This window comes from Eleutherodactylus coqui, chromosome 6 (genome assembly GCF_035609145.1).
Source record: "Eleutherodactylus coqui strain aEleCoq1 chromosome 6, aEleCoq1.hap1, whole genome shotgun sequence".
Classification (NCBI taxonomy): Eukaryota; Metazoa; Chordata; class Amphibia; order Anura; family Eleutherodactylidae; genus Eleutherodactylus; species Eleutherodactylus coqui.
This window is the reverse complement of record NC_089842.1, coordinates 169448584-169464367: the sequence shown is the minus strand read 5'-3', so window position 1 is coordinate 169464367 and position 15784 is coordinate 169448584. Positions and strand designations below refer to the sequence as shown.

The window sequence follows — 15784 nt, the reverse complement described above, 5'->3', positions numbered from 1 at the left end:
TGCAATTATGACAGTCCCCCTATACAGGTTAACTTTTTCTGAGTTGCATTCCCTTTCAGAAATTAACTACCTGGACTTGGTGATGTTTTATAATGAAGTTCAAATTTTCACCAGAACATTTTTTTTTTTAAGTTGATAGTAACAATTTTCTGATTCACTCTAGTAGCCATTACAGGAAATGAAAGAGCCATTTCCATATAGCCAGTTTTAGCAGATTAATGAGAATTGTAGTACAGGTAGGCTGTTTTCACTCCTGCATCAGGGCTTTATGCTGTGTTTTTGGAGGAGAGTAACTGAAATGGCTACTCTCCCATCCCAGAAAATGGAATGGAAGCAAACTGAAGCCTTTCCATTTTTGCTTTCTGCTTTTTTTTTTTTTTCTAAACCAATGGGGAACAAAAACAGATTAGCTTTTTTTCAGTTTAATTTCAGTTATACTTCTCCAAAAATGGAGCAGAGATGGAAAACCTGCACTGTGCCTAATGCCTATTTAGAGCAGAAATTGAAACACAGATATTGGGTGTTAAAGGGGTTGTCCCGCGCCGAAACGGGTTTTGTTTTTTTTTTAAATCCCCCCCCCCGTTCGGCGCGAGACAACCCCGATGCAGGGGTTAAAAAAACCACCCGCACAGCGCTTACCTGAATCCCGGCGGTCCGGCGTCTTCATACTCACCTGCTGAAGATGGCCGCCGGGATCCTCTGTCTTCATGGACCGCAGGGCTTCTGTGCGGTCCATTGCCGATTCCAGCCTCCTGATTGGCTGGAATCGGCACGTGACGGGGCGGAGCTACACGGAGCTACACGGAGCCCCATAGAGAAGAGGAGAAGACCCGGACTGCGCAAGCGCGGCTAATTTGGCCATCGGAGGGCGAAAATTAGTCGGCACCATGGAGACGAGGACGCCAGCAACGGAGCAGGTAAGTATAAAACTTTTTATAACTTCTGTATGGCTCATAATTAATGCACAATGTACATTACAAAGTGCATTATTATGGCCATGCAGAAGTGTATAGACCCACTTGCTGCCTCGGGACAACCCCTTTAATGCTCATTTAGACCCAGACGTCTTTTGAGCGATAATTGTTGTCTAAATGTGCCCATCTTCAGTTTTTTGCCGACAACGGTTTTCAGTTCTGCTTGAAAACCATCGTTTGGCAGAACAGCTGATAAGCAGGACCGCACGCTGTGCTATGCTCGCGGAGAGCTGATTAGTGCCAAGTAGTTAGTTAGGCATTAGTGCCAAGTAGTAGTTTATGCAAAATGATCGCTCAAAAGCTATCTTTTGAGCTATCAACTTTGCAGTGTAAATGCACCCTTAGGGTTCCTTAAGGAAATATTGAATGCATTATTTGAGAGGGCAAGTAGATTGACACAGGAAGAATGCCTACAAAAGACTGTGGAGGCTAAAAATGTGTATGTATGCCCCTGTTTACATGGCTTAGTGAAAAGGAAGCGTTACCTAAATTGTGTCACAATTTTGGGCGTAAACTAATAGGTGATATAAACTTAGAATATACATTTTTGAAATGAGTTGCTGTAATGATAATGGGGCCTTTTGGTCTAACTTCTAGAGGGTAGATGCGCCCCTGTATGTTTTTGAAACTACTGGTAATAAAATTGATGAATGCATTTTTATGGTAATATTCTCGGCGTACATGATATTTTTACATAGTTTCGACACATCCGGTACCAAATGGCATCAACATATTTTTATTAGCACATAATATAATTATAAATTATTTATATATATTAAAGGTAACCATTCTCCAGGTTCATGTCACCTGAACCATGCTCGGCGTGAACCCGGGACAGTTATGTACACAGCGCCCATGTAAGTGTGTTCTGAAATGCTGTGGCGTTTTTGATTAAACTTACTTTGAAGCTTGACTCACAAGGGACTCTACGCTGGACTCTCCCCGCCCAAATATGTTGAGTAACAGCTCTCTACCTATTTGTGTATAGCAAGAGAGCTATCATTTTGTGGGATCTAGGCAGGGAGAGACCAGCACAGCATCGTCCCCGTGACTCGGTGTGCCCTTGTGAGTCAAGCACACAGTGCTTCAGAATAAAGGTACCCTTACACAGGATGAATGTTGGGAGCATAAGTGACCGACAGTTGTCCTATGGGCCGCCGCTTGACTTTCGCTCTTGTGCCCTAGACAGGAGCGATAGCCGTTCAGTGAATGGAGGCAGATCGGGCCGGGATCGTTTCAGCCGCCCACCTCCATTCACAGTTGATTCACAAACATTAGCGGCTCCTTGTTTACACTGCACGATAGTTGCTTGGTTTTTAGTTTTGCTAAAAAACAAGAGACTCTGACAAATGTTTTTTTTCGTCCATTTTCCTGTCGGCAGACACATGTACATGGGATGATTTATCGCCTGAATTTGCTATTTCCAGCAAATGAATGATATTTTCTTAAGGTTCTGCCAAATATAGGCCTTATGTCTACGGGCAGATTTAAATTGCGGAATCGGTGCGGAGCATTCACACGGACGATCTGCAATTCAAGCCGCCCATGGAAAGACATGGGCGTCTCCAGCTTAATTAAAGGGGTTGTCCCGCGCCGAAACGTTGTTTTTTTTTTTTCAACAGCCCCCCCGTTCGGCGCGAGACAAACCCGATGCAGGGACCTAAAAGAAAATCCGCACAGCGCTTACCTGAATCCCCGCGCTCCGGTGACTTCTTACTTACCCGGTGAAGATGGCCGCCGGGATCTTCTCCCTCGGTGGACCGCAGGGCTTCTGTGCGGTCCATTGCCGATTCCAGCCTCCTGATTGGCTGGAATCGGCACGTGACGGGGCGGAGCTACACGGAGCCGCTCTCCGGCACGAGCGGCCCCATTGAGAAAAGAAGAAGACCGGACTGCGCAAGCGCGTCTAATCCGGCGATTAGACGCTGAAAATTAGACGGCACCATGGAGACGAGGACGCTAGCAACGGAACAGGTAAGTGAATAATTTCTGATAACTTCTGTATGGCTCATAATTAATGCACAATGTACATTACAAAGTGCATTAATATGGCCATACAGAAGTGTATAACCCCACTTGCTTTCGCGGGACAACCCCTTTAAGGCATGCAGATTTGTTTTGCGGACCTTCTCGCCTGGAAAATGAATTGCAGCATGCTTCATTTTACTGCGGATCCCACATGGTCGGCTTACATTAAAATCAACGGAAGCCTCTGATCTGCGTCCCATCCACAATTGAATTGTGGACGGGCCACGGATTCCACAGGAGATTAAAAAAAACAGAAAAATCTCCACTGCGCATGTGCAGTGGCGTGCCCACACACATCAGTGGAGGAGAAGTTGAAGACCCGCAGAAGACCCGGACGGGTGAGTAGAGACCCCTAGTGTGCTCCGTCGTGGGCAGGGTCAGGTTCCGCTCTGGGTTGTGGCATGCAGAAGCTGATCCGCTCGTGGACATGAGGCTATAGCTGGACCCAACTGGTATTGGTTGCTTCCTTTTACTAGAAATTAATTGTTAGTTGCTTTGATGAGTCCACTCTGTGATACATGATAAAGGGAGTCTATGGCCATGAAACGTGTTGTTTTAAGCAGTATTTTATGGAGTTTGATGCTGAATTCTGAAGCTTTAGAATTTGAATAAACACTTTTGCCTATAGAAAATTGCGTCCTTGTGTGAACTGTCAGTACACATTTTACTTCATTATTGTTGTCTGGGCAAAGCTGGCAACTTCTTGGCTACATCACACCAGCAACACTCTACACATACTGATACCACCTCATGTATTGCAGTAGTGTTATACCTATGTATGCCACATATGTGCTTATGACCCTTCATAAAATTAGGGTGTTGGTGTTTATACCATCAGAGATAACATATTTATACCCTGTTTGCATCTTTAGGTTGTCTTTTTTTTTTCTGAGGTTCAAAACCAGGATTTCTTTCATACGCGGCAAAGATGCAATCTGGTGCCCTTTTTATTTCACACAAATCAAACTACTAACGGCCACTTGTCCGTTTATATGTGAGTGAGTCTCATAGCGCTGCCCCCTGACGATGTCCTAGCCCTGCCCCTGGCGATGCCATAGCCCTGCCCCCTGGTGATGTCGTAGCTCCACCCCCTGGCACCATTATGTCAGGTCCTAACACACTGAAAATACAACTAAGCCGCTATTATGTCAGGCACAACTCAGTGGTCCTGACAGGAGACACTGACCTACCGCCACCACAGAGATCCGGAGGGCTGAAGGACCTGTGGTGACTTCACTGCCATGGGAGGAGCCATTCTGGATTTTGGTAGACATATTAGCCTTTTACTCCCCACTTCTACACGAGAGACAACCTAAACAACCAATCACCGTGAATCAGCCAACTCAAATAACTAATCACCAAGAATGAGTAAATCCAAACAACCAATCAGGTTGCAAATGGTGTGCATTTGGGAAGTAATGTAGATAAATATGTTTTGGTAGTACTACATACTGGATTAGCCAGCAGAAAGTACCAGGACCTATGATGATGTCACCATCATGTGATCACCTGTGTGGGTGGAGTCAGGGATCACATGACCAGTGGTTCATCACTGTATCCAAGAGCTGTGTGTGTCATGCATGCAGTCAGCATAAATGTAGTAGAGCTGCGAGTGGCTGTTTGTCTAATGTGCTGTGCGTGTAATGTGTATAGTCAGTATGGATGTATGCCACGTACCAAAGCTGTGTTTATGATTCGAATGTCATATATTAGAGCTGAGCTTGCAACATGCGCATTTGCTGTGGCACAGCTGTGTCTGTCACGCGCATATAATGTAGCAGACCTGTGTTTGTACCATGTGCATGCCATGTCTGTCAGGCTCATGTCATGTACTAAAGCTGTTTCTGTGATGCCCATGTCATGTAGCAGAGCTGAGTTTGTAATATGTGCATGTACTGTGACACAGCTGTGTCTGTCATGCGCATATAATGTAGCAGACCTGTGTTTGTACCATGCGCATATCATGTACCACAGCTGTGTCTGTGATGCCCATGCCATATAGCTGACCTGAGTTTGTAACATGTGCATGTACTGTGGCACAGCTGTGTCTGTCATGCGCATATAATGTAGCAGACCTGTGTTTGTACCATGTGCATGCCATGTCTGTCAGGCGCATGTCAGGTACCAAAGCTGTGTCTGTGACAGGCATGTCACGTAGCAGAGCTGTGACTGTCAGGCACATGGCATGTAGCAGAGATGTGTGTGTGTGTCTATCACACGCCCATGTACTACAACTGTGTGTGTGACATGTAGTGAAGCTATATGGCGCATTGCGCCACCAGAAACACTGGCACTATAATTTCCCAATAATTACTAGTCACAATGTACTGACATGCACACAGTACATAAGTTCAGTGGTGCAGTCATAAGTCCTTCCTGATGCTGCTGCCACTTTCATACTTACAAGTAGCTTCCCAATGCCATCTGCTATGGGTTTTGTATGGGAGCTTGATTGAGCAGGAGGTGCTTCCTATTGAGTTTGCAACTTCAGTAGAATGTATTGTACATGTTTATTTTACAAGGTGTGCTGTGTAAAGAAAATATATAGGCGACCAAGTCCAAGATTTCTTAATTATTTTTCAAGTCTTTGCTTATCACCTTCATTGCATTAACATATTTCAAATTTCCTCCACCTTCATTGCCAGGCCTGACATAAGTCTATGGAATGGCTGCTGTCTAATCCTGCCTTGACGTTTCATTATTCAAGCATAAGAATTCATTTGGAAAATCTTCACAATGAAACTTGTAACTGAGGCATGTCATAACAGGAAGCATCCCCTGCATAAAACACATGGCGAGGCTTTCAGAACCAGCTTTTTATAGTTTTGTTATAAATATCAGAGTATAACCTCAGTACTTCTCTAATATTTAGTGACAGCAGAGGCTGCTGTACTGACTAAATAGTCTGCTATCATTTCACTTGTATGTTTATACTTGTATTGTTAGATGTAGAAGAGATCACATTTAGATAGAGGACATTATTTCATGATTGATTAGTGATTCTAATGGGAATGAAAAAGTATTCACTTAGCAAGCTTGCATTCCTTGCTCTTCAGCTTCTAATCTTAGCTCCCTCAACCCACCTGGATGAAAGACAGTGAAAGTAATGATTTTAACCCCCCCACAGTTTAGGAGGAGCTCTGTTTTTTTCTGCAAGCAAAGAGCATTATGGTTTTGCCTGTAACTCCAGTTCTATCAGTGCTACCAACCATGTTTTTGGTGTCATTTTAAAGACTGCATTCTTCCCTTTAGAGGAGTGGAGCTATAGTCATTTAAAGTGGGGTTCTGAAAAGTGTATTTACAGCTTTCACTTTCAGTGAGTGTGCAGAGCAGAGAGGGAGGGAGAGGGGAAATCAGCAGCATCAGAGAAGGATTAGTGATTCTCCTGTATGGTGTGTGTCTTTCTCTATAGATATGGGGTTAAAGAGAGAGGGAGAACGAACATTAATTTTTATGTATGGTACCACCTACCCATAAAGAAGTATATTTACTCCCTGATTGTCACTTTTTTTTTTACCCAAATACTCCTTTAATAATTCCTTTACAGTGGTGAAATTGCTTATTTTCCCAATTCCCAGAGAATCACTGATACTGGCAACAAAATTTATGATTAGTCACCTAGGGAAAAAAAATATAAAATACATTACAATAATTAAAATTTTAAGCACAAGCTTGTTTTTTAACCCCCCTCTGATGTGTGTTGATTGCGTTAGAGGTGTATCCAGCTCTATTTTCAGAATGCGCCCTGGTTACCAGGAGGCGGAGCCACACATGTATTCACTTATTATCTGTCACATAATCAAGGACTCTCTGATGCCGCACCTCCTGATTGGATGACAGAGTTATGATGACACTACTGTAATGACGTGGCTCCGCCTTTATAATCTCTGTCAAGCCCATTCGTATTTTGTGGCTGACATTTGAATACTGATGCCGTGACAAGCCTTGCTAGGCAATTTGATTGCTCACATAGGATGGGCTCATACTACTTTATCATACGTTACATAAAATTTGCAGCATTTTAGCAGTGTATGGAATTGCGTATCCCTGCTTTTGTTGCATTTTTGTTCGCGTATGCCTGCGTAGGTACGGCGTATTCTACGTATGCTATCTTGCACTGGTTTCTTCTTTTTTGTATTTTATTTCCTTTTCATGTCTCCTAGCATCATGAATGAAATACGTTGTAGATACGCAATGTAATTGCTTATGCACAGTGTTTCGAACACACCCATAGAGAACAGTAGAGCTGTAAATAATTGCATGTTACAACATGGAAATATTAGCAAGTAATAATGTAAGCCTAAAAGGAACATCATCCCTAACCCTAACCGTCCACGGCAGGCCACAATGAATAGATTGGACGCAGCTATACTTCTACCAGTGCCGTGGATAGGCAGCCCCCGGCGTGCAGGACACAAGGGAGTTCAGGGGATCCGCAGAGAGGAGCCGGGACGGAAGCTGTGACATCTGCTGTCCGCGGGGAGGAGAATATACAAAACGGCTGCATTGTTCTCGGAGCTATCGTAGCCGTATTCCGATCCGCCTGCATTAACTAGCTACTTAGAGTTCAGCAAAGATGATCGCTCCAAACTGTCACTCAAACTAGCTCAAAGTGCTGGTGTTGTATATTACCAGTATATACCTTACTCTATGAAATATACCCCTGATGAAACCAATTTTGGTGGTGACTGAGGTCCAGTAGTATATTTTTATACTTTTTAGTACCCCTCTCTCGCCTCAGTCCTTTCCCGTCTGACTGGAGGGGATGGAAGTGGAGCAATTTTGTTGGTTGTGTATGTCCATATAGATGAGTATTCAACACTGAGCTTGTGCTTAATATTTTAATTATCTTATTTTAAGTAATATACTTAATTATTTTATATATTTTTTATTGCCCATCAGCAAAGAAATTAGTTAATGAACACATTATATGTACCTGAAATTGGTTCCTGTAAAAGCTAGAACTTCTCCAGCAAAAAACCAGCTGTCCTACTGTAAGCTACATTGAAACTTTTTTTTTTCAAGTTATGACCACTGAAACCTAAAAGAGTAATCGATTTACTAGTTCTCATGGCTAACCCCTTAAAGACATAAGTAATTTTAAAGGGTTACTTATGTCTTTAAGGGGGTGGAGGCCCATGACAAATGACTGTTCTGCATTTCCTCTAATCAGGCTCTGCATGAACTTGTTACTGCAACTTAGTAAATGGTTGATAACTTTAATAATAGTTACATTGACATAGTTGAAAAATTCTTTGATATAATCGGCAGTATATGAATATCCCACTTGTGACTTTATGAAATGCTGTACGGCGGCAGTGGAAAGAAAATATTACTTATGGGGAAGACAGTTGTGGAAACCACTTGGATGACACATGAAAATACATTTAGTTTTAGGTTTAGTTCCTGAAAGACACCCAGGTGACTCACTCCAATAAAAGGAAAAAGTGACAGTCAAGTGGTTTTGTTCCACATACTTTCCAGAATATGTGCTTGAATCCTTTAGGAATACAGCAGAATATGCTACAAAAACATATATAAGAAAAATGTGAATAATTTATAAGTAGAGATGAGCGAGTACCAAAATGCTCGGGTGCTCGTCATTCGAGTCGAGCTTTTCATAATATTTGAGAGCTCTATTCGAGTAACGAACCCCATTGAAGTCAATGGGAGACTCGAGCACTTTTGTATTGGACCCGCCGGGTGCCAAGATTTTTTAAATTTTTTTTTTCTCTTTTCTTTCTCTCTTTCTCTTTCTTTCTCTCTTTCTTTCTCCCCCCCCCCCCCCCCCCAGCCAGCCACATACTGCTGTGGACCTGTGCAGGAAGTGGTAATGCAGGGAGGGGTCGAACACTGCATGGTACTCGCTTGAGTAACGAGCACCATCGAGTATGCTAATACTTGGACGAGCATGTTTGCTCAACTCTATTTATAAGCCAAAATTTATGGATTCACTCAATTTCTGGATGTCCACAACGGTCCAGAGGTGTAACTTGAAACTTCTGGGTCCCAATGCAAAATCTGTAACTGAGCCCCCAACTATAATACTTTATTCATAGTACTGGGCTCCCTCTATGGAGAAAAGAGGCCTTACGGGCCACCTAAGGCTCCTGGGCCCAGGTGCAACCACATCCCCTAAAGTTACACCCCTGCTGCAACCCGTAGACACCAAGCATGCAGAGCTTTCAGACCCTCTTCTTAGTAAATCTACTGCCAAACCATGCCCTCTATGTAAATGCACACATAAACTAGAACTAAGGTATAATATTGAAAACGCACTGTATAAATGCAATTATTTAAACCATGATAAGCAGGCAACATCGCTTTTCCCCAGGTATGGCTAATTTGTACCTAATGGGAAGTTTGACCTCTGGAAGTCAGGCAGAATAACCAAGGGTATTGTGGTGGAATGAAAGACTAATTTTACTTTTTCTGTTCAGCATCCTAGAATGAGAAATAACCTACTTTTTGGTGGGTTGTTGTAAAAATGATAATTCACAAAGGCGACTAATTCAAAAGGGTTGTCTGGTTTATACATCCATCTTCCAATACTCTACTAGGGAATTCCCCATTCAGGACCCTCATCTCTTAGGCTGGGCTCACATGAATGCATTTGCATTGTATATTATGCGTGCAATGTACGCGGTAAATGGCGTCAATGAAAGTACGTTAATTTTCATCGTTCCACTTAAGCTTGCATATGTTACACTCGTAAAAAAGAAAGCATTGTTCTCTATGGCTGTGTTCCAAATGCAGTGCATACGCAATTACATTGCGTATGTGCAGTGTTTTTTACACATGTTGCTAGGAGACATGAGAAGAAAAATGAAAAAAGAACGTAAAAAACCTCCCATGAAGCCAGTACAGGACAACGTGCGTAAATGTGCTGGCATACACTAGTAAAAATGCAACAATATGCAGGGATGCGCCGTTCCATATGTTGCAATTTTTTACACAGCATTTTACCATACAGTTGTGTGAGCCCGGCCTTGGCCAGAGTGAAAAGCTGCTACAAAGGACCTCTCTTGATCCGGAGGACCCAGAACATCAGTTCCTAGTAATGACATCCCATTGATCTTAATGATCACGGTGTGGTGGTGTTGCGGAAAATTCAATATTTGCTATAAAAGCTCCCAACGGACTACAAGTGAATGCTGGGTGTTCCAGGACTGGGACCTCCTGTCATCCGCTATTCATCAGAGAACTATTGTTACAAAAACATTTAAGATGGTAATTCTGTAATTTTTGTCTGTCTACTTCTGTGGAGGCACCCACTGTTGTTAGAGGTCATCGTTGAATGACATTTCAATATTTGTTGCATCTCAAACCCCATTTTTGCATCTCCCTAAAAGATACAGTCCTTGCTTATTTTCTGACATACTTTACTCCATCTATGGAGGTATTATAATCTAGGCACTGGCACCACCCATGTTCCTTCACTGTCAGAATGCCATATGGAGGAATTAAGTGCAGAACACTCCAGAAAACTGATAAATCTGTCAGTGTGGCAATTGTGGATTAACTTTGAATCATTTTTGGAGTTCCAAAAACTATTTTCTTGAATACTCTTACCTGAAGAGTCAAGCAAGGACCTGTATATCTTGTTGGATGACAGAGGTTCTTATTTTGAACCCGAACCCATTCCCATTAGTCCCTCACTCCTCCCCCCTCTTTGTTTTCTCCTTTTCTTCTTTCTCTCTTAGTTATTGGATGGTACTACATTAGATTCCTACCTTGTTAATGAGAACTACAAATATATTATACCTCATTAAGCGAATGGTTATGTAGGACGTTACTCCCTCTGTTCACCTAGCTGTTCAATATATTATAAATGTCATTGGGAGAAACATGTATATGCTGGTTGTTCTAAATGTTTCTGTAATGTTATATCCTCCTCTTTTACTTGTTTATGGGTCCTGTGTGACCTTCTTGTTTTGTACTTTTTATTACTTGCAGAAATTTTATAGAAACTATTAAACCTAATCTAGACACTGGCAAATGCTACATGTGCACATAATGTAGTCTGGTCTTCTGAAGCCTTCCATTGTTTACACGTTATATTTCCTTGCTTTTACAAGGAGTGAGTGGATTTGACTATGAAAAGAAACAGTAAAGTGGAGAATTATGTCATTATGCTTAGTAGTGATGTGCCCATCATTAAAGTTCTGTCCCTGACACTTACGGGATAAAGACTTGAGGGAGATGCTTGGAGGTGCAGGAGTGCCCTTCTCCAAATTGACAAAACACATGAGATCTTCTTGAGTGAAGGATATTGGCTATGTATCACGCACATAAGTTTATTATCATAATAGTAATACTACAATATAATGCACACAAATTAAAGCAAATGCCTCATCTATTACTATATTTTACTAAAGCACTTGGTGCTTTACAGCATTATCCTATAAATGACTGCTAACTTCCAGAAGAAAAGGCAGACCCACAAAGAGGCATGGTGCCCACCAAAATACCAAAAAAAGATGAACCAGCTTTACTACAAATATGCAAACAAACCGCACAAAACATGTGAGGGGAAAAAAGGGGTAAGGAGAGACTAAACAAGTGTACCGCTGCACCATGGGAAGCTTCATCAGAAAATACCATATTATTAAAAACACATGCGTTATAGCAAATTGATAACTAGAAAAATATCAGGCATGCATTGTATATGGGGTCGGCGATGCACACGGGCACATTAATCTCTTATGCAGCGGATGGGTGTAAAAACCCCTTGAGGATATTTTCTTGCCCTTGCACTATAATTCTACACATGCGCTGTTGTGTAGATTGGACCCTAGCATGTTTGAGTGTTTTCTTTTCAAGCAGGTGAGATCATTTTGTATTAATGTGCTATAAAGCATGTGTGTGATATGGTATAGTCCTGATGGTGTAGCAATATGCATGTTCAATCTTTCCTTCCCCACTTTTGTTTTGTGCTGTTATTTATTATATATATATACCGGTATATATTAAAGATGTATCATCTTTTTGCTTTTTTGTTGTTTTGTTATGCTTCTTTGTGGGTCTGCCTTTTCTTCTGGACATTTAAACACATTATGGCTACACTGTGTGTTGCTATACATCTTATTTGTATAGAGTAGTCATAAATGACTCCTAATAACTATTTGTCTAATAATCACTAGTTAAAAGTAACAGATCTAGGGTTCAGTGGGGTCTTAAGTTCGGTTCACTAGAGCCATAATGTGAAAAACATCCGTAATCCATTCTTGACTAAACGGTCGCGGCTCTAAAATCCGTTTTGCTTGTCTTTCTGGCAACATCCACTGCAGTGTAAAGAAAAGCACAACGATCTATATTATTTTTGATGATCTATTAAGTGACTATTCAGACAACGGTTTTGTGACAGCTGGTGACCATTTCTAGAGCTTTGGTATACCATACACATGGTGTGAAGCCTCTGCAACTGTGGGGTGGCAATTGGCTAATAAGCAGAACAGAGCTCCTGATTTGTAGGTGTGAGCATTTCCGAGCACTGCAACCTGGGTTTAGACATTCAAAAATCCTTTAAGCTGATGAGATTAAAACTACAATGCCAGCAGAAATCAGGCTTAGGAAGATCAATATCAGAATTGTTTGTTAACCCTTTGTAGTATAGAACTGAATTTTAGTAGGGCAGTCTCACTCTGCCAGGACATGTTACTTCTGTCTCGGCATGGTGCATTTATGGAAGCTCATTTCATCTAAGAAGACAAACAGGAAGAGTGCAGGGATGCGATTGTGACCGTAGAGGCAGGAGCTTGAAAAGAGAAGTGTTAGGCCATATTTATATAGGCAAGAAAAATTTGCGCTTGCATGACACACAGAACCTTTGCGTTGTAATAGCACATGATTTCCAATCGGTTAATTTACGCGGGCGGTTTTTCTCTAGCACCGATAGTGTGAGACAGAAAAACTGAATCGGACCCTATTAGTTTTATTAATTTGCGTATCTTGCACATTGCAAGATACGCAAATTAATTTGTGTGTTGTACAATGCTAGTTGCACCTGAGATTCTGGGGTGCAACTAGTTATCAGCCATGTAAATACGGCCTTAGGCCGCCTGCACACAGGCAGATTTGCATTGCGGAATCCGTGGCATACGTCTGCCTCTGGGTTCTGCAGGTAACGTCCATATAATATCTATATCATGCTATGGAAAAGTGATTCTTCCTGCATACAACTGGAAACCAATTGCGGTTTCTGCTCATGGAGGAAATATCACTGCATGCTCCATTTTTGCACGGACTGCTTCCATTGAAGTCAATGGAAGCTGTCCGATCTACGGCCCGGACGCGGATATCGCGTCATCACTAGGTGATGACGTGGAAAAAGCAGGAGTTTAAAAAAATAAATAAATTCTGCACTGCGCATGTTTGATGGCGAGCTGTGCGGACCATCCGCAGTACAAATGAAAAGTAAAAAAAGCCAGTACCCATGGACACCGTTGCTGCCAGAGCTGGATCACGCTGCCGGATTCCGCATGCGGAATCCAACCCGCCCGTGTGCAGGCGGCCTTATGCTGAGTTAAGTCACAATAACTGTTATTTGGAGCATTATAGTGTGCATTAGGGGACCGTGGTTAGCACGAGGGATGTTCTGACTGACTCTTGGGCAGCGTTGGGGCATTGTGGTTAGCACTATGATTATGAAGAAAATGTGCTGAATTTACTGCAGTATACTCGCCACACCAATTCTACGTGCCCCTCTTTTGACATGAATGTTGACTGCTGGACTGGCCGAAGCATACCCATGGTTTGACTGGTAAGGCCTAGGACAAAACCGTTCGAGGACATATTGTCTAAAACAGTGTTTTCCCAACCCCCTAACAGGTCAGATTTTCAGGATTTCCTCAGTATTACACAGGTGATGTAATTATTGTCAGTACCTCAGACATTGCCACAGGTGTTCCTACTATAGGATATCGTAAAATCATCATGATCTGTTGGAGGGGCTGTAAGGACTGGAGTTTGGGAAGCACTGATCTAGCATATCTCATAAACCATGTGGGTCACGTATGAAAATGTTGCATTACGAAATGGTGTACATTTCTTCAATAAAGACTCCTAATAATAAACCTAAAGGTCTAAGATTCCCCATTCCAAAATTATTTTTTATATGCAGTTTCTCCTCCTTAAAGTGAAACTCTAGATAAATCTGAAGGTTTGGGTTCTGTCTGGCTTAATGCCCATGTCTAAAACATCCCCAATGTTTCTTACTTACAGTGCAGAGGTGTTGGTTCTTCTGGCATCCTTATACTAATCATACACTCATCACCAGCGTGGGACTGCATTCTGATCTACCCTATCCTCTATGTAGCGTCTTCTGGATCATATAAATGACATGATGGATCACCACATGCAAGTAACCATGATGTCATGATTCTGAGGACAAATGGCAAAAGAACCTAATAATTAGCCCAACGCAGAGCTAATCTCTATAGTAACTATCAAATTGCATTTTGTAACCCAGTACTGTATTGCAAAATGAGGCATGAAATGTGATTGGCTGCTGTGGTCATCAACTTTCTCTTTATTTGCTCTAGTTTTATTCATGAACCTGAGAATATTTATCTATACGTTGACAATAGCCGAAGGGCAGAAAGGGTGGAGATCTCTGCTGTTCTACATGCTGATAACACACTTTATTTCTTATGCAGTACATCTCTCTCTATTACAGACTCGCCTGGTCTCCACACCTATGAGGTCTATAACATGTCATCTGACAGTGGATCCTCGTTGTCCGCAGCAGAGGACCAGCTCGCCGTAGTCCAGCGATACCATGTTCTGCAAGGTAACTTCATTCTTTCAATAATACTCTGTTTAACATAAAAAATTATAGAACGCTGAAAAACTAAATAGCTAGATTTATGCAATCTGTGCAGAAGAACGGTCACTTTGTAGGCATAGCACCCCACTCCCACCTTTCGAGTTCCTTTTCCTTAAAGTGAAACTCTAGATAAAATCTGAAAGTTTGGGTTTTGGGAGGCTTAATGCCCATTTCTGAAACACCCCAATATTTCTTACCTAGGGAACATGCCAGTGCTTTCTACTGCCTATTTGGCTGCATGCAAGAGACCACACAATTGTTTCTGGATGGGTCACTCATTTAGTAACTTAACATTTGGAGATCAAGGTCCTGGTCTACTCTTTCTGTACATGGGCTTCTTTTATCTTTGTCAACGCTTGTTCTTCACAGTAGAACAAAATTCGTTTTGTCGATCTGAAGTCTCTGTTCTGAGTTAGACTGTTGTCAAACAGTAGCAGAGAAGCTGCGAAGAACTAATGCAAGTGTGTCGCTCGTAGTAAATAGGTTGCCCCAGGTAATCGGGTCACTGCTTGCCTGTATTGATTAAATGACAGCTGTTGAATCTGCACCAAGCTTGAACTGAACTGAACTTAATGCTTGTCCTAAAGACTACAAATTGTTCCATCATGCCATACTACTGTATGATGTCTCAATGACTGTGTTCATAGATCGGCCCCAATATTCAGCTACAGTATTTTCAGATGCACTTATACTAATTCATCTACTTGTGAGGAAACTATTTTTCTAAGTTACTTCAGGGTTGTCCTTCCAGAACCACCCGTGTCCATATGTCTCAGAGCATATGAAGGTCATAGAGAGGAATCCCTGCTTTTGGACCTTTCCTCAATATACCAATGTGGAGAACATATGATACCACATTTCCCTTGTAGATAATAAGAAGCAGGCAGCAACTTCTCTCAAAATTCAGTTATCTTTGAGTCAAGCAACATTACATCTCCGAAGAAGGGTCTGTCTT

General features: G+C 42.0%; 1 protein-coding gene across 1 annotated transcript in view; it reads left to right on the top strand.

Annotated features, from left to right (window-relative positions):
* Positions 1-15784, top strand: part of SYNE2 (spectrin repeat containing nuclear envelope protein 2) — a 351232-nt gene that overhangs the window by 26998 nt on the left and 308450 nt on the right. The window contains exon 2 of the mRNA XM_066608185.1: positions 14680-14793. Within this exon, the coding sequence (XP_066464282.1) occupies positions 14715-14793 (79 nt within the window). The 5' untranslated portion in view covers positions 14680-14714. The remainder of the gene's footprint in view (positions 1-14679; positions 14794-15784) is intronic.